Raw genomic sequence first — 17,500 nt, forward strand, 5'->3', positions numbered from 1 at the left:
AGACAGACAGACAGACAGACAGAAAGGAAGTGGGTTGAAGGGAGACAAAATGATAGAGAAAGAAAGAGAAAACAATCATCAATCTGATTTGGATGTGAGGAGCACACACCCACCACACACACACACACACACACACACACACACACACACACACACACACCTTTGAGCACGAGGTCCAGGAGTGTGTGCAGCGAGTCGTCGGAGTCTGAGGAGATGACGGACCGAGACAGACAAGCAGTCAAAGCGCTCAGAGCAGACAGAGCAGCCGTCTCCACGCGTTCACTCGCAGTCTGGAACACCTGCACACATGCACACGCACACGCGCACACACACAGGCACACACACACACACACACACAGGCACACACACACACACACACGTTACACACCAGCATCAAAGAACATCCTCTGTAGTCTGCTCAGTGAGGTTCTGTGTACGTTTAGGTTAGGGGTTGTGTTTGTGTGTGTGTGTGTGTGTCTCCAACCTCTCTGCGTAGAGATGACCAGAGGCCTGACAGGAACTGGGCCAGCTCTTTGTGTCCGTACACAGGCCCACAGGCAGCCTGCAACACAGGAAATACAGATGAATCTCACACACACACACACACAGCTCTTTGTGTCCGTACACAGGCCCACAGGCAGCCTGCAACACAGCAAATACAGATGAATCAAACACACACACACACACACACACACACACACACACACACAGCTCCACAGGGGAGTTACAGATTACTTACAGAAGTAATGTGTTCAGGTGTTCAGGTGTGTAGAGTGATGGAAATTGATATTATCATTAATTTATACACTTACATTGCATTGCAAGCATGTTCTCCTGTGTGTGTGTGTGTGTGCCATGTCTATTGATAGTCTTAGTACACCCCTAGCAGACATCCCCCTGCCCCAGGTGGAGGAATACACATCAATTGTCCACCATTTTGGGCCTGTGTGTGTTCCTCCATAAGAAAATCCCCTCCCACTCACCTCCCCTTCCCAACCTTGACCTGTAGAACCTTCCCCAATGTTGACCTATCACCCCCAAGGTATCCTCCCATGATTGACTGGTATTTAACCTGTAACACTGTGGTGGCTATTTAGTCTTTGCCTGCCTCTACTTGATGTTGGAATTGACTCCCTGCAGGAGCACCTTGAAATACACCTCCAGAAACCTTTGATTCGCCTCGTGGTCTTTTGTCTAATAGAATGTTGGCCTGAGATTCTCTATCAAGAGGCTGAGACAGATGTTCAGATGTTCAGGTGTGTAGAGGCTGAGACAGATGTTCAGGTGTGTAGAGGCTAAGACAGATGTTCAGGTGTGTAGAGGCTAAGACAGGTGTTCAGGTGTTTAGAGGCTGAGACAGGTGTTCAGGTGTTTAGAGGCTGAGACAGATGTTTAGGTGTGCGGAGGTCTAACCAGGTGTGTAGAGGCTGAGACAGATGTTCAGGTGTGTAGAGGCTAAGACAGATGTTCAGGTGTGTAGAGGCTAAGACAGGTGTTCAGGTGTTTAGAGGCTGAGACAGGTGTTCAGGTGTTTAGGGGCTGAGACAGATGTTCAGGTGTGTAGAGGCTAAGACAGGTGTTCAGGTGTTTAGAGGCTGAGACAGGTGTTCAGGTGTTTAGAGGCTGAGACAGATGTTTAGGTGTGCGGAGGTCTAACCAGGTGTGTAGAGGCTAAGACAGATGTTTTAGTGTGTAGAGGCTGAGACAGGTGTTCAGGTGTGTAGAGGCTGAGACAGATGTTTAGGTGTTTAGGTGTGTAGAGGCTGAGACAGATGTTTTAGTGTGTAGAGACTGAGACAGATGTTTTAGTGTGTGGAGACTGAGACAGATGTTTTAGTGTGTGGAGGCTGAGACAGATGTTTTAGTGTGTGGAGGCTGAGACAGATGTTCAGGTGTGTAGAGGTCTAATCAGGTGTTCAGGTGTGTAGAGGCTGAGACAGATGTTTAGGTGTTTAGGTGTGTAGAGGCTGAGACAGATGTTTTAGTGTGTGGAGGCTAAGACAGGTGTTCAGGTGTTCAGGTGTGTAGAGGCTGAGACAGGTGTTTAGGTGTGTAGAGGCTGAGACAGATGTTCAGGTGTTTAGGTGTGTAGAGGCTGAGACAGATGTTCAGGTGTGTAGAGGCTGAGACAGATGTTCAGGTGTGTAGAGGCTAACGGTGGGTGTCCACGGCACGCGTTATCGTGCTGCTCTCATTGGGATAGAATGGATGCGATTTGCTGCATACTGAGGAAAAAAATCGTGTTTGCTGCCTGCAGAAAGTTGGGCATTCTTTAACTTTATGCAAATGAAAGCGATTTGCTGCATGCCGAGAGCCAATCAGTTCGGCGTGTGTGTGATTTGGAGGCCAACGTAGCTCATAGGGGCGGGAGTAATCAAAAATATCGAAACAAGATGGCGGAGTCTCGGGACTCTGTTACTGGGAAATATTTTATGTGAATAAAGGTTATCTACACGACTTTTTATATGTCTAATCGACTCGGTTTGTTGTTTATATGCTACACAAATGCTGTGAGGTCAAACAGAATATTGTAGGTCTTGAACTGAAGCTCTGGACTATTACTGTTAGCTTGCCGCTAACACTTTTTAACTGGCTGCTATATATGAATTAGATAGAATAAATTAACAAATTATGAATCAAATGAATCAGCCCATGACTGACTGCCGCAACATCTATCATTATTTTTTGAGGAGTGCACAAGCTAATGTGCTACATTAGCGCAGCACTGCACCTGAACTTGCTTCTTGAACTTTGCTACAGCCAGTGATTTTTCTGTCCCCGCCCCCCAGGCGACTTTACGCATGCGATTTAACGCATGTAATTTGTGCCGTGGACACCCACCGTAAGACAGGTGTTCAGGTGTGTAGAGGCTGAGACAGGTGTTCAGGTGTGTAGAGGCTGAGACAGATGTTCAGGTGTGTAGAGGCTGAGACAGATGTTCAGGTGTGTAGAGGCTAAGACAGATGTTTTAGTGTGTAGAGGCTGAGACAGGTGTTCAGGTGTGAACACTACCAGTGTTTGTAGAGAGTCAACTTTGGCACTCTGCACATCTGAGTCCAGCTTCTCAATGATGAGGGGCATCAGGAACTGTCAACACACACACACACACACACACACACACACACACACACACACACACACACACACACACACACCATTAGTGCCTTCATGAAGCTGTATGTGAGTGTTGTGCGCAATTGAGGGAAGTATGGTCCAAATGAGCGAGTGTCTGTGTGTGTGTGTGTGTGTGTGTGTACCTCAGCAAACAGTGGCGTTCCAGTCAGCACAGCTCTGAGAGATAGGATGAGATCCTCCTGTGTTATCCCGTGTGGATCATTGGGAGGCTGAACACATGGCCACACACACACACACACACACACACACACACACACACACATATTAAAATCAGAGCTATAAAACAAAGAAATAGGTACTTCACTACCTTCTCACACACACACACACACACACACACACACACACACACATACACACCGGTGTGAAGTCTATGGGGAAATAGCAGGATGTGACTTCAAACAGCTCCTCTGTGAATTTACCTGAAGGAGAGAGAGAGAGAGAGAGAGAGAGAGAGACAGAGACAGAGAGAGAAAGAAAGAAAGACATAGAGAGAGGAGACAGCTGTGAGTGGATCCAGCTGGCAGAGATTAAAAATATCCTCATATCCTAAATAAGCCCATATATCCACAAAGAGAGACAGGGGGGGAGAGGAGTGAGTGAGAGAGAGAGAGGGAGGAGAGGAGAGGAAGGAGAGGAGCGAGAGAAGAGGAGAGGGGGAGTGACTGAGGAGAGGAGAGTAGAGGAGAGGAGGAGTGACTGAGAGGAGAGGAGAGGAGAGGTTCTCACCCATCTCGTAGCCATGGGCGATAATGTTCCCAGCGATCTGGAACGACAGCAGGAGGTTCCGTGGATCACGCTCGCCATCCATCGACTGAACAAACCCAAAGACGAAGTCTGAACCCAGACCCTTCAGCTCTACACACACACACACACACACACACACACACACACACACACACACACAGGACAGACACACACACAGGACAGAGAGACACACACACACACATGCTGAGGACCTGTAACCTTCCTACTAAACGGATAAATGCAACCAGTCTGAATAAGATGCTTTCAAATGGAGCTCCATACATATCAGTGTTCACACACACACACACACACACACACACACAAACACACATCAGTGTTCACACACACACACACACACACACACACACACACATCAGTTTTCCTGTGCTGCTCATCAGGTCGGCCAGCTATAGCAGAACTGCCCTGGGTACCACTAACCCTGGCGTGGGCCTGATGCCCGGGTACCACTAACCCTGGCGTGGGCCTGATGCTCGGGTACCACTAACCCTGGCACTGGCGTGGGCCTGATGCCCGGGTACCACCCTACTCCGTGGCGTGGGCCTGATGCCCGGGTACCACTAACCCTGGCACTGGCATGGGCCTGATGCCCGGGTACCACTAACCCTGGCGTGGGCCTGATGCCCGGGTACCACCCTACTCCGTGGCGTGGGCCTGATGCCCGGGCGCTGGACCATCAGAGGGAGACACTCCTTACCCTGCTCTCGAGACTCCATCAGGTTCATCAGGATGTTGTACACACATGATCGCTCCTGAATCATCAGAGACTGAAAGTGAGAGAACACACCCACACACACACACACACACACATCAGTGCGGTTTAACCAGAACCAAAATCAGTCACACACACACACATCAGTGCTGTTTAACCAGAACCAAAATCAGACACACACACATGTGTATCCAAGACACACCTGCACATGTGTATCCTGGAAGACAGATTTCAGTATGGACACAGCTGACCCAGGCGGCAAAGCTGAAGACTTTGTCTGTGGAGGAGAGTCATCATCACACACACACACACACACACACACACACACACACACACACACACACACACACACACACACACACAGAGACACACTCATGGTTGGATTCATGAACTTGAACACACAGCTCTATAGAAAGCAGGACTGTAGTATGACAGGTGGTACCAGAGCCTTGAGTCCCTGAAGAACGGGTGGGATGATGACATAGTGATCTTTCAGTCGGTTTTCATAGAACGCTACCAGGACCTCCACTGTGGGAAAACACAAAAGAAAACCACGTGAACCACTGCTCATAGGCACGCATTACGGCCTACTACACCTGCCTACTGGAACTACATCTGCCTACTGGAACTACACCTGTCTACTAGAACTACACCTGTCTACTGGAACTACACCTGTCTATTGGAACTACATCTGCCTACTGGAACTACATCTGTCTACTGGAACTACATCTGTCTACTGGAACTACATCTGTCTACTGGAACTGTATCTGTCTACTGGAACTGCATCTGCCTACTGGAACTGCATCTGTCTACTGGAACTGCATCTGTCTACTGGAACTGCATCTGTCTACTGGAACTGCATCTGCCTACTGGAACTACATCTGCCTACTGGAACTACATCTGTCTACTGGAACTACATCTGTCTACTGGAACTACATCTGCCTACTGGAACTACATCTCCCATCTGCCTACTGGAACTACATCTGTCTACTGGAACTACATCTGCCTACTGGAACTACATCTGTCTACTGGAACTACATCTCCCACCTGTCTACTGTTGCTATATCTGTCTACTGGAACTACATCTGTCTACTGGAACTACATCTGCCAACTGGAACTACATCTGCCTACTGGAACTACATCTCCCATCTGTCTACTGTTGCTATATCTGTCTACTGGAACTACATCTGTCTACTGGAACTACATCTGTCTACTGGAACTACATCTCCCATCTGTCTACTGTTGCTATATCTGTCTACTGGAACTACATCTGTCTACTGGAACCTACTACATCTGTCTACTGGAACTACATCTGTCTACTGGAACTACATCTGTCTACTGGAACCTATTACAACTACTATTTCCCTATACTCTAGTAGTGTGTGTGTGTGTGTGTCTGTGTGTGTGAGTCTGTGTGTGTGAGTGTGTCTGTGTCTGTGTCTGTGTGTGTCTGTGTGTGTGTGTGTGTGGGGGGCTCACCCTCTCTCTCGTTCAGGTAGCTGTAACATTCTTGCAGGACCTGAGACAGGAGCTTGACCCCTCGGGCACGTGTCTCCTGCTGAGAGCTGGTCAGACTCAATCTGCAGAAGCACACGGTCCTCTACTTTAGAGTAATACTGACAAACTCAACAAACAAACAAACAAACAATCCAGCAGGAGAATAACAAATTAACTTTGCAAAGGTTTTAAGACATGGCTCGTGTGGATGCTTTCCTCAGAAGTTCTTGTAAACAAAACATCTTGAACTATGAAATGATCAAGTCATTGTGTACCCCAATGCCTCCACCAGCTGCAAAACAGTAAATTGACCAGTCTTGACTCCTGCGAGAGAAACAGATATAACAAAGGTTACAGGCGGCCCTCTGTCATAACAAAGGGCAGATATTCTTCGTATCGCCTGCAGCAGGTAGGTGGTTGAGGGGAGGGGGCCATATTACGGCTTAAAACGTTCAGAGTCCACTGACAGATGCATGTTAGCAATTTAGCCCGTTCAGCACAAAGTGATAAGCAACAACTAGGCGTTCAGGCAAAAGCCCGTTACGTTGTCTACCTAGCAAGCTATGTGCTGGCGATTCATGGCCTCGTCAAACCTGATATTAATACGTAGCCACTAACTCACATTTTCACATGTAAGATGCACCTCTGACTGTCTCGAGTCAGCACTTTCCTAACCTCTGTTCTTTTCTGCTTACAGGATGTGGTGAAGGGCTAACTTAGCTCCTGAGCTAACTTGCTAGCTAGCCTTAGAAGCGCGGGCATCACATGTGTATTTCAGCACCTCGATTCTATGACACTCTGTCTATGCCAGCTACAGCAAAGACCACGGTAGCTTAGGACTTAATATCACCTTTAGCAGTCTCTGTGGCTTTGGTGTCCTGCTGTCCCGAAACAAATTCCTCCACTAAGCCGAGGAGCAGAGTACTGTCCGTAGCCATTCTGCTCGACCGTGCATTCACTTTTAACCATCTGAGCATGCGCAGAAAGTTAGGGCTACAGCTGTTAAAGTGTTTATTGTTGTACGGTATTGTGTATTTCAAAGTTTTGAACTACAATATCCCACTCTGTTTTGCATTGTTGACAAATTAATAAATCATTAAGTACTATATGACAGCGGTATGAGATTTGATACGGTTCACAGAATCATTCTTAATTATTATTTTATCACATTCAGAACTACTTTGAGACAAAGAGGAGTGCGCCACCATGAAAATCTGCTATATGGTTTGAAAGAGAAAATAGAAAATATTCTATCCGGCATAAATTATATTAGTAGAAAGAGAAGCGTGGTCGTGTGACGCAATGCAAAACTTGCACATGGACTAGCGCATGCGTAGTAGGCTCGGACTGGTTGACGATTCCCACATCAGGAAGGGAAAGGAATTTTACCCTGATCGGGCAAACTATGGTCGCTTTGAAGTTTGGACATTCTTGTGGATGAAATTAACGAATAACCAACAAGTGCGCAACGCCAAAAATCAAGCGTGAAGATTTGTAATGGAAGAAATGGACTTGTAAACTGCCAAGACTCGTTGGCGAAAGTTTGTTATGGTGGTTTGATAGCTAACGTTAGCTAGCCAAGAAAGGTAACGTTATCGAGTAACTTAACTTACGTTAGCTACTCAGCTAGTCTACCACCTTATTTAAATTATTAGCAAAACAGCTAACTGTTAACGTTATCGTTGCTATTTGACTAGTTGGCGATTACCTCGGTCTCACTGATTCTTGTTGGATCCAACTAACTAAAGGACAGGTTGCACAACCGGGAACCATTTAGCTCCAAAACTGATCTTGACTTGTGAACGCATGTTATAAGATGAGGAACACATCTTCCAGGAATGATAACGTTGCAGCTAGTAAGCTATCTGACGAGAAAAGATGCAGAAGATGAAATTGTTAGGCCTCGGGCAGTCGGCGCTGATTGCAGTGAATCTGTTTGTAATTAGCCACATGGCTAGCACCACATTAACGCACGAGAGTTGACGTTTTTCTTAGAATTTTTGAGATATCAAATAATAATAGTCGGATCACTATCTAAACTCTCAAGTCAGAGGTGCCCTTGTTGAATAGATGGCTAGCTAGCTAACTGCCTACCGCTAACTAAAAAGTAATTTCTCAGAAGGTGGCCAGCTTTGTCAAACTATATAACTTTAATTGAAGAAACCATATCTAGCAATAGTGTGGTGCCATAGAAAAAACGAAGACATTTCGGCTTTGGGAAAAAGTTTACCGTTAATCAATCGCTAGTTAACGTTACCTTCCAAAGCTAGGTTGCTAGCGCCTACAAACCGATAGTTGGCCACCTATGCGAACACATCCTGGTGGTGATCAGCCTTTTCAACTTCCTTATTGAAGTATGAGCCATATCAGCCAGTGCTGCTACGTTTGTGTGCCAGGCTGGCACTAAGTTTATTTGTATCAGTGATGGCGCGATTCGTATCCAACTGACCACCATGGGAGGATGTATGGGAAGAGAGCGTGGGGACTCACTCGGACAGGGGTCGTCTCGCGCCGGTGGGAGGAACGGACGTAAGCGTGGAGGTAAGACCCCCGGAAACGTCCACCTGTCTCACTGTAAACATTCAGCCAGCTGTTTCAGACTAGCTGTATTCTTCTCTTGCATCCCCCCTGACTTCACTCACCCGACCCCACTCAAGGTCGGTCCAGCCGATGACGCCTTTTCCACTGTAGCGACACGCCTGTGCTTTCCGTAGTTTACCGTGACAGCCCGCGTGTTTACAGTGGAAAAATCCGTGCTGGCACCGTTTTCTGAACGCCAGCAGTCATTCTCCCAATGAACACGGGTCTCTCTTATCGCTGTAAATCTGGTGGTGAGACTGCCACATCTTTTATTTGAACTGTAAGGTTTAACTCATGTGCTCAGGCACAGACCCCCGTCCCCCCCCTCAAGACGACGTGAAATCTAATCAGAAGTATCTCAATTCAGGGTGTTCACTACACTACGCTAACATGTAGGACACCTGGTGTAAGGTGGTTAACTGATACAGGAGGTTTGGTTGCTGTGTGGGTTTAAAACCACCAGTCTGGTCTTTCACCCCTCTGCAGGCCAGCTGTGGGGGTACATGCACTTTAAAGGCCAGATAGCCCCCTATCTGACACAGCTCAGTGAAGGGGTAAGGTCAGGGTGGCACATCCACTGCCCTCCCCAGCACTCACTGCTCTATGGCAGGGTTACTCAAACTAGGGGTCGGGACCCCAAGTGGAGTCGCCAAACGTTTTTTGGGGGTCGCAAAATGATCTTGCCGCCCTGTGCATCAACATATTAGGCTTTGACATGCTGTATAGTCTATCAGAAATGGTGTTTTCTACATCAGGGTGGATAATGAAAACTAATATTGTCTCAGCAAGCAGTCTCATCATTCAAGATGAAACTGAATTTAGACCTATAATATCCTGTAAAAATGTGTGGGGGGTCGCGAGACATGGCAAATGGATTTTATGGGGTCCCCGGACAAAAAGTTTGAGAACCACTGCTCTATGGCAGGGCTTGGCATAAAGACTCCGTCTGTGTGGCGTGTTTTGATCCGTCCTAGTCAACAGTGTCTGGAGAGTCAGTAGAGAGGTTTGATGAGTTATGGGCCATGGAGATCCTGTTGTGTTGATTTGTAAACGTGATTTAGCGGTAAGGCCAGTGGCACTGAGTGTGCTGGGGGCTTGGCCTGATCAGGATGTTGATGGTGTGTGTGTGTGTGTGTGTTGTCTGATGTGTTGTGTCTTTTGTTATGATGATGTTCAGGTGACGGGGTGCTTGTTGAGTATGGTGACGTTGTGACCAAGTTCAGAACCTCAAGTGCTGCGGGAGTGTGTTGTGTAACCTGGCTGCTTAGCAACATGGCGTGTTGGTGGAGTACCCAGTTTGTATGGTAAGGTTTGGAGTGTGGAGTGTTACTGTTGTGTGTTATGTGGTGTTGTAGTGTGCTGAGTTGTGTCACGCTGTGTTGTGAAACCTGGTTTACAGTGCGGCGGGGTTGCGGTGTAATGCGTTTGGATGGCCAAGTTTCGAGCCTCGAGTGCCGTTGTTGTTGTGTGCCAGGTAGTGTGTTATGGGAGGGGTGTAAAGCAGTGATAAGGCATCTCTGCGAGAGTGGAGAGGTCAGTCAGAACTGTGTGTGTGTGTGTGTGTGTGTGTGTGTGTGTGTGTGATAAAGCTATCTCTGGGAGAGTGGAGAGGTCACTCATAACTATATGTAAGTGAGTGAGTGTATGTATGTATGTATGTGTGTGTGTGTGTGTGTACGTGTTTGTGTATGAGTGTGTGTATAGTGAGTGATAAGGCTATCTCTGGGAGAGTGGAGAGGTCACTCATAACTATGTGTGTGTGTGTGTATAGTGTGTGATAAGGCTATCTCTGGGAGAATGTTATGCATAACTATATGCATAGTTAGGAGTGTTTGCATTGAAAACCTCCCCTGGTAAATCTGAAGGCTGTCAGTCCAGTCGTCCCTTGTTTGGTTCTCCAGTTTGTAATAGGACTCAGACTATGGCTAGATCTCTCTACATAATCAGTTTCTAATAGGAGACTATGGCTAGATCTCTCTACATCATATCTGATAATAATCCAGTTTCTAATAGGACTCAGACTAGATCTCTCTACATCAGGATTATAATCCAGTTTATAATAGGAGACTATGGCTAGATCTCTCTATATCAGATTATAATCCAGTTTCTAATAGCACTCAGACTAGATCTCTCCTACATCATATCAGATTATAATCCAGTTTCTAATAGGACTATGGCTAGATCTCTCTACATCAGGATTATAATCCAGTTTCTAATAGGACTCAGACTAGATCTCTCTACATAATATCTGATTATAATCCAGTTTCTAATAGGACTCAGACTAGATCTCTCTACATCAGGATTATAATCCAGTTTCTAATAGGACTCAGACTATGGCTAGATCTCTCTACATCATATCAGATTATAATCCAGTTTCTAATAGGAGACTATGGCTAGATCTCTCTACATCATATGTAATTATAATCCAGTTTCTAATAGGAGACTATGGCCAGATCTCTCCTACATCAGGATTATAATCCAGTTTCTAATAGGACTCAGACTAGATCTCTCTACATCAGGGGTGCCCACACTTTTTTGGCTTGCGATCTACTTTTAAAATGACCAACTAAAAATGATCTACCACAAAAAATGTTCATAAGTAGAGACTATGCGTGGCAAAAAAGGGGGGGGGGGGGGCACCGACACAGACACAGACACAGACACTTAAAGGAATCATGGTGATATTGGTGACATTATTTGAGATAGTTGCGGCCTAAAATTCTTGATTTCAAAGGAGCTTTTCCAAAAAGTTCAGATGAAAGTTGCTGTGTTTTTAGGTGTTTGTTGTGAATTTTCCTCTTTGTAATCATAATTGAGTTATTTGTTGAAAAATAACTGATTAATAAACAAACATTCATTCATCAAGAACAAAAATAAATAACCTTGCCAATATGCTAAACAAAAGATTACCAGGACTACAAACGTATCCACAAACACAGTGCGTTGGCATTACAGAAGGACCATCAGTAAGACTGAATAAAATGTTATGAATGTCTCAGCCTTCACATATGAGGGGAAAAAACCAGCCTGTGTCACTGTGATCTGTCTCGTCATCTGACGTCCTGCCTGCGTTTCTGCCGTTCTCATTCTATGCGTATCAATCTGTTTTGCTATCCTTGTTTATGTATTTTATCCGTAAAGTTGTTGATGTTGTTCAATTTCATATATTAATTTAAAGTCATCCATTCTTCAAAACTTGCTGCTACCTTATCTTCAAACAGAACGTAACGTTAAATCTCCATGGCAACAGCTCTCAAGGGTTTGGATAATAATCGGATTTATTGCTTCCTTCATTATTCACAGCTAAATAACATAAGGCTTTTTATTTTGTTTAATACACGAAAAAGCTATATCTGTTCTATAAGAAAGGTAACCTTAAATTACTTCCGTTGTGATCTGGCGATTTATAAAAAAAAAAAAAAAAAAACTTTATTTTAATTTTTAATTTTTTTTTTTTTTTTTAAATGACACGATCTACCACCATAAGCTTTGCGATCGACTGGATCGACTTCGCGATCGACGCATTGGGCACCCCTGCTCTACATCATATCAAATTATAATCCAGTTTCTAATAGGACTCAGACTAGATCTCTCTACATAATCCAGTTTCTAATAGGACTCAGACTATGGCTATACATTATATCGGATTATAATCCAGTTTCTAATAGGACTCAGACTAGATCTCTCTACATAATCCAGTTTCTAATAGGACTCAGACTATGGCTATACATCATATCGGATTATAATCCAGTTTCTAATAGGACTCAGACTAGATTTCTCTACATAATCCAGTTTCTAATAGGACTCAGACTATGGCTAGATCTCTCTCTACATCATATCAGGATTATAATCCAGTTTCTAATAGGACTCAGACTAGATCTCTCTACATCATATCAGGATTATAATCCAGTTTCTAATAGGACTCAGACTATGGCTAGATCTCTCCTACATCAGGATTATAATCCAGTTTCTGATAGGACTCAGGCTAGATCTCTCTACATAATATCTGATTATAATCCAGTTTCTAATAGGAGACTATGGCTAGATCTCTCCTACATAATATCAGATTATAATCCAGTTTCTAATAGGACTCAGACTATGGCTAGATCTCATCATATCTGATTATAATCCAGTTTCTAATAGGACTCAGACTATGGCTAGATCTCTCTACATCATATCTGATTATCTCCATAGGTGGACTGACCTTAGGTGGGGGTCAACATTCTGGCCCTTACTGATGCGCCTTGGTGTAGTGAGGCGTGTTTGGGTGGAAGATGAGGCCAGTGTGTTTGGGTGCAGGCTGCGTGTGTGTAGGGGGGGGTGGGTTGCAGGTGTGTGTGTGTGTGTGTGTGTTTGTGTGTGTTTGTGGGGGTGCAGGTGTGTTTGGGTGGAGGATGAGGCCGGTGTGTTTGGGTGCAGGCTGCGTGTGTGTGTGTGTGTTTCTGGGGGTGCAGGTGTGTTTTGGTGCAGGCTGCGTGTGTGTGTGTGTGTGTTTCTGGGGTGCAGGTGTGTTTTGGTGCAGGCTGCGTGTGTGTGTGTGTTTCTGGGGGTGCAGGTGTGTTTTGGTGCAGGCTGCGTGTGTGTGTGTTTGTGGGGATGCAGGTGTGTTTTGGTGCAGGCTGCGTGCGTGCGTGTGTGTGTGTGTTTGTGGGGGTGCAGGTGTTTTTGGGAAGGCGTGTGTGTGTTGTGTTGTGGGGTGCAGGTGTTTTGCAGGCTGCGTGTGTGTGTGTGTGTTTGTGAGGGTACAGGTGTGTTTTGGTGAAGGCTGCGTGTGTGTGTGTGTTTGTGGGGGTGCAGGTGTGTTTTGGTGCAGGCTGCGTGTGTGTGTGTGTGTTTGTGGGGGTACAGGTGTGTTTTGGTGCAGGCTGCGTGTGTGTGTGTGTTTCTGGGGGGGCAGGCTGCGTGTGTGTCTCCTGCCAGAGAGAGACGCCACCAGATGTGTGTGTATATGGGCCCATTAAACTGGCACCCAGATGTGTGTGCGCATGTGCCAATTAAACTGGCACCAGACTCCTGGAGGGCCACACCCTAAGGAGAGGATGCGCTGTGTGTGTGTCTCACGTGTGTGTGGTGTGTGTGTGTGTGTGTGTGTGTGTGTGTGTGTGCGCGCATACACTGTGTGTGTGCTCGTGCTCTCTACTCTCGTTCAGCAAGCTGTCTCACGTGTGTGTGTGTGTGTGTGTGTGTGTGTGTGTGTGTGCGCGTATACACTGTGTCTGCTCGTGCTCTCTACTCTCGTTCAGCAAGCTGTCTCACGTGTGTGTGTGTGTCTGCCTGCCTTCCTGAGTTCTGCAGTGAAGAGACCTCTGCCCTGGGTGAGAGAGTGTGTGTGTTGTGTGTGTGTGTGTGTGTGTGTGTGTGTTGTGTGTCTGCCTGCCTTCCTGTGTGTTTTAGTTCTCCAGTGAAGAGACCTCTGCCCTGGGTGAGAGAGTGTGTGTGTGGGTGTGTGTATTTAGTCCATAGCTCAGTATTACAGCCACGGCTGCTATTTGTACATGGTGGCCCAGAGAGGTGCATGCTGGGATATTAACACCACTATGCTGCTCCTCCTCTCCTCTCCTCTTCTCCCCTCGCCTCCTAACTTATTATTTCCCCTCTCCTCTTCTCACCTCCTCACCTCCCTACTCCTCCCCCCTCTCCTCCTCTCCTCCTCTCCCCTCGCCTCCCTACTTCTTACTTCCCCTCCTCTCCTCTTCTCACCTCCCTACTCCTCTCCTCCTCTCCCCTCTTTTCTCCCCTTCTCACTTCTCCTCTCCTCCCCCCTCATCTCCTCTCTCCTCCCCTCCTTTCCCCTCCTCTCCTCATCTTCTCCCTGCTCCACCTCTTCTCTCCCTTCTCCTCTCTTCCTCCTCTCTCTCCTCTCTCCCCTCCTCCCTCCTCATCTTCTCCCTGCCCACTTTCTCTTCCCTTCTCTCCTCTCCTTCTCTCCTCTCCTCTCCTCTCCTCCCCTCCCCTCCCCTCCTCTCCTTTCCTCTCTTCTCCTCTCCTCTCGCCTCCTCTGCTCCTGATAGCCACACCTAAGCCTGCTGGTCTATAAATAATTTGTTTGGATGAAAGGTGACCTCTTAAATAGTTGGCACGTGTGCAGGGATCTCAGTTTGCTCTCTCTCTCTCTCTCTCTAGTATCTGCTGAGGTGTGTGTGTGTGTGTGTGAGAACTGAAGGGGATCCTGCAACCACAGCCCTCTCTTCTCTCTCTCCCCTTCCTTCCTTTCTTCCCCTCTGATGAGTTACGGTCATATTCATGTAGTCTGTGTTGTCTGAATTGGTGTGGTCATGACTGTCAGAAGTGTGTTTTGTTCTCTGTATGTTTCTGGAGTAGTGTGTGTGTGTGTTGTGCTGCTGTGTGCAGTAGTGTGTTTCGTGCCTGTGTGTGTATGTGTGTGCAGTAGTGTGTTTTGTGTGTGTGTGTGCAGTAGTGTGTTTCGTGCGTGTGTGTGTATGTGTGTGCATGTGTGTGCAGTAGTGTGTTTTGTGTGTGTGTGTGTGCAGTAGTGTGTTTCGTGTGTGTGTGTGCAGTAGTGTGTTTCGTGTGGTGTGTGTGTGTGTGTGTGTGTGTGTGTGTGTGTGTGTGTGTGCAGTAGTGTTTTGTGTGTGTGTGTGTGCAGTTGTGTGTGTGTGTGTGTGCAGTAGTGTGTTTCGTGCGTGTGTATGTGTGCAGTTTTGTGTGTGTATGTGTGTGTATGTGTGCATGTGTGCAGTAGTGTGTTTCGTGCGTGTGAATGTGTGCAGTAGTGTGTTTTGTGTGTGTATGTGTGCATGTGTGCAGTAGTGTGTGTGTGTGTGTGTGTGTGTGTGCATGTGTGCAGTAGTGTGTTTCGTGCGTGTGTATGTGTGCAGTAGTGTGTGTGTGTGTGTGTGTGTGTGTGCAGTAGTGTGTGTGTGTGTGTGTATGTGTGCATGTGTGTTTTGTGTGTGTGTGTGTGTATGTGTGCAGTAGTGTGTGTGGTATGTGTGCAGTAGTTTATGTGTTCAGTGGTAGTTTCTGTGGTAGTTTCTGTGTTCAGTGGTAGTTTCTATGGTAGTTTATGTGTTCAGTAGTAGTTTCTATGCTAGTTTTTGTCCGAATGAAATGATTGGATGGCGTACCTGCCTGTAGGGAGTGGCTAGACTAGACATGTTTCTACTTTCAGTCCCCGCAAAGTAGGCCTAACAACTCCCATCGCAATTCTGGGAAATCTGGAGCTGTTGATAAGCATCATCATGGAACATAAATGGGCACCGGGTCTAAATGCACATTCTAAAATTTCCCTCAGGATAAATAAAGTATCTATCTAACTATCTATCTTCCCTTTTCATTCTGCCATTGGCTATGTCCTCTAATAAGACATGGATAAGGCTAAAGCTGCCCTTGTTCTCAGACACAGCATAGCATAGCATTAGCTTACATGCCTGTTTCTTTAACCGCACACCTACATTTGTTATTATTTCCAATAAGGCCCAGGTGTCAATACTGTGCAAATCATTTTGAAGGCCTGCAGACTCGTAAACTAGTAATGTTAGTAGTTGCACTGCATAGCCACTAGGTGTCACCAGCGGACAAAAACCATTAGAAATGTGCGTTTTCCACACAGGAAGTGAAGTTTGAACTTGATACATCTGACTGTGAGCGTGAAAGATGGAGTACGCAACGTTTTGTGTGTGTGTGTGTGCAGTGCTGGCGTGTGTGCAGTGCTGGTCCGTAGTGTGTGTGTCTGTCAGTGCTGCTCTCTCGGTTGTTAGCAGAAACCTGAGCCTCCTGTGCGCGGGTGTGTGTGTGTGTGTGTGGAGGACTTGGGGTTGTGTGTGTGTGTGCTTCCACTCCTCCAGGCTCGTTAACAGAGTGTGTCCTCTGAGTGCTCTCTCTAATTACTGCGGGGGCACACCTGAGTCAGGTGCAGATGGACTTGGGGTTGTGTGTGTTGTGTGTGTGTGTGTGTGTGTGTGTGGAGGACTTGGGGTTGTGTGAGTGTGTGTGTGTGGAGGACTTGGGGTTGTTTGAGTGTGTGTGTGTGGAGGACTTGGGGTTGTTTGAGTGTGTGTGTGTGTGTGTGTGTGGAGGACTTGGAGTTGTGTTTGTGTGTGTGTGTGTGTGTGTGTGTGTGTGTGTGTGGAGGACTTGGGGTTGTGTGAGTGCCTCATTTTAGAAATGGTTTATTTGATCACAATGATAGTTGGGAAAGAACTTTCTGGAAGCACTTCCAGACTGCTGTGGCCATTGCTCCTCTTGTTTGCCCAGTGCTCTAACTAAGGCCTGAGATCCTGGGGTGGGAGGATTATTATGCTGTGTAGCCAATCATTCATGGAGTCAGAAGCTCTACTTCTCACACTCTCACCTACACACTCGCACACACACACACACTCGCACACACACACACACACACACACACACACACACACACGCTCTCCCACTCACTCACTCACTCACACACACACTCACTCACTCACACACACACACTCTCCCACTCACACACACACAACACACCACACACACACACACACACACACACACACACACACACACTCCCACTCACTCACTCACACACACACACACTCTCCCACTCACTCACACACACACTCTCACCCACACCCACACCACTCTCACACTCATCAACTCTACTTCTCTGCGCTCAGCTCGTTGCGTAGCAGTGTGTGTTAGCGTAGCAGTGAGTGTTAGCGTAGCAGTGTGTGTTAGCGTAGCAGTGTGTGTTAGCGTACACTGTGTTGAGCAGTCCAGCAGGACTACATAACAGGGACACAACTAAATAATACTGCTGTTGTCATTCAGTCAGTGACTGTCAGTCCCCACCCCACACACACACACACACACACCCTG

The 17,500-nt window shown here is 46.6% G+C and overlaps 2 protein-coding genes across 4 annotated transcripts in view; one reads left to right on the forward strand and one right to left on the reverse strand.

Moving 5' to 3' along the window:
- Positions 1-7,103, reverse strand: part of mms19 (MMS19 homolog, cytosolic iron-sulfur assembly component) — a 22,501-nt gene extending 15,398 nt beyond the window's left edge. The window contains exons 1-12 of one of the 2 annotated variants that reach the window (XM_031568877.1): positions 6,957-7,102; positions 6,382-6,430; positions 6,089-6,189; positions 5,052-5,137; positions 4,812-4,886; positions 4,595-4,664; positions 3,862-3,990; positions 3,493-3,554; positions 3,258-3,344; positions 3,013-3,087; positions 485-562; positions 161-299 (exon numbers count right to left, since the gene is read on the reverse strand). In XM_031568877.1, the coding sequence (XP_031424737.1) occupies positions 161-299; positions 485-562; positions 3,013-3,087; positions 3,258-3,344; positions 3,493-3,554; positions 3,862-3,990; positions 4,595-4,664; positions 4,812-4,886; positions 5,052-5,137; positions 6,089-6,189; positions 6,382-6,430; positions 6,957-7,083 (1,078 nt within the window). In that variant the 5' untranslated portion in view covers positions 7,084-7,102. Of the gene's footprint in view, positions 1-160; positions 300-484; positions 563-3,012; positions 3,088-3,257; positions 3,345-3,492; positions 3,555-3,861; positions 3,991-4,594; positions 4,665-4,811; positions 4,887-5,051; positions 5,138-6,088; positions 6,190-6,381; positions 6,431-6,956 lie in introns of both variants that reach the window. The other variant, XM_031568886.2, reaches the window with a different exon arrangement.
- Positions 7,104-7,408: 305 nt separating this feature from the next.
- Positions 7,409-17,500, forward strand: part of ubtd1b (ubiquitin domain containing 1b) — a 17,094-nt gene continuing 7,002 nt past the window's right edge. For both annotated transcript variants that reach the window (XR_004163842.2, XM_012820387.3), the window contains exon 1: positions 7,409-8,647. Coding sequence is in view for 1 of the 2 variants with exons in the window: in XM_012820387.3 (XP_012675841.2) it covers positions 8,560-8,647 (88 nt within the window). In the remaining variant the exon portion in view is untranslated. The remainder of the gene's footprint in view (positions 8,648-17,500) is intronic.

This window comes from Clupea harengus, chromosome 1 (genome assembly GCF_900700415.2).
Source record: "Clupea harengus chromosome 1, Ch_v2.0.2, whole genome shotgun sequence".
Classification (NCBI taxonomy): domain Eukaryota; kingdom Metazoa; phylum Chordata; class Actinopteri; order Clupeiformes; family Clupeidae; genus Clupea; species Clupea harengus.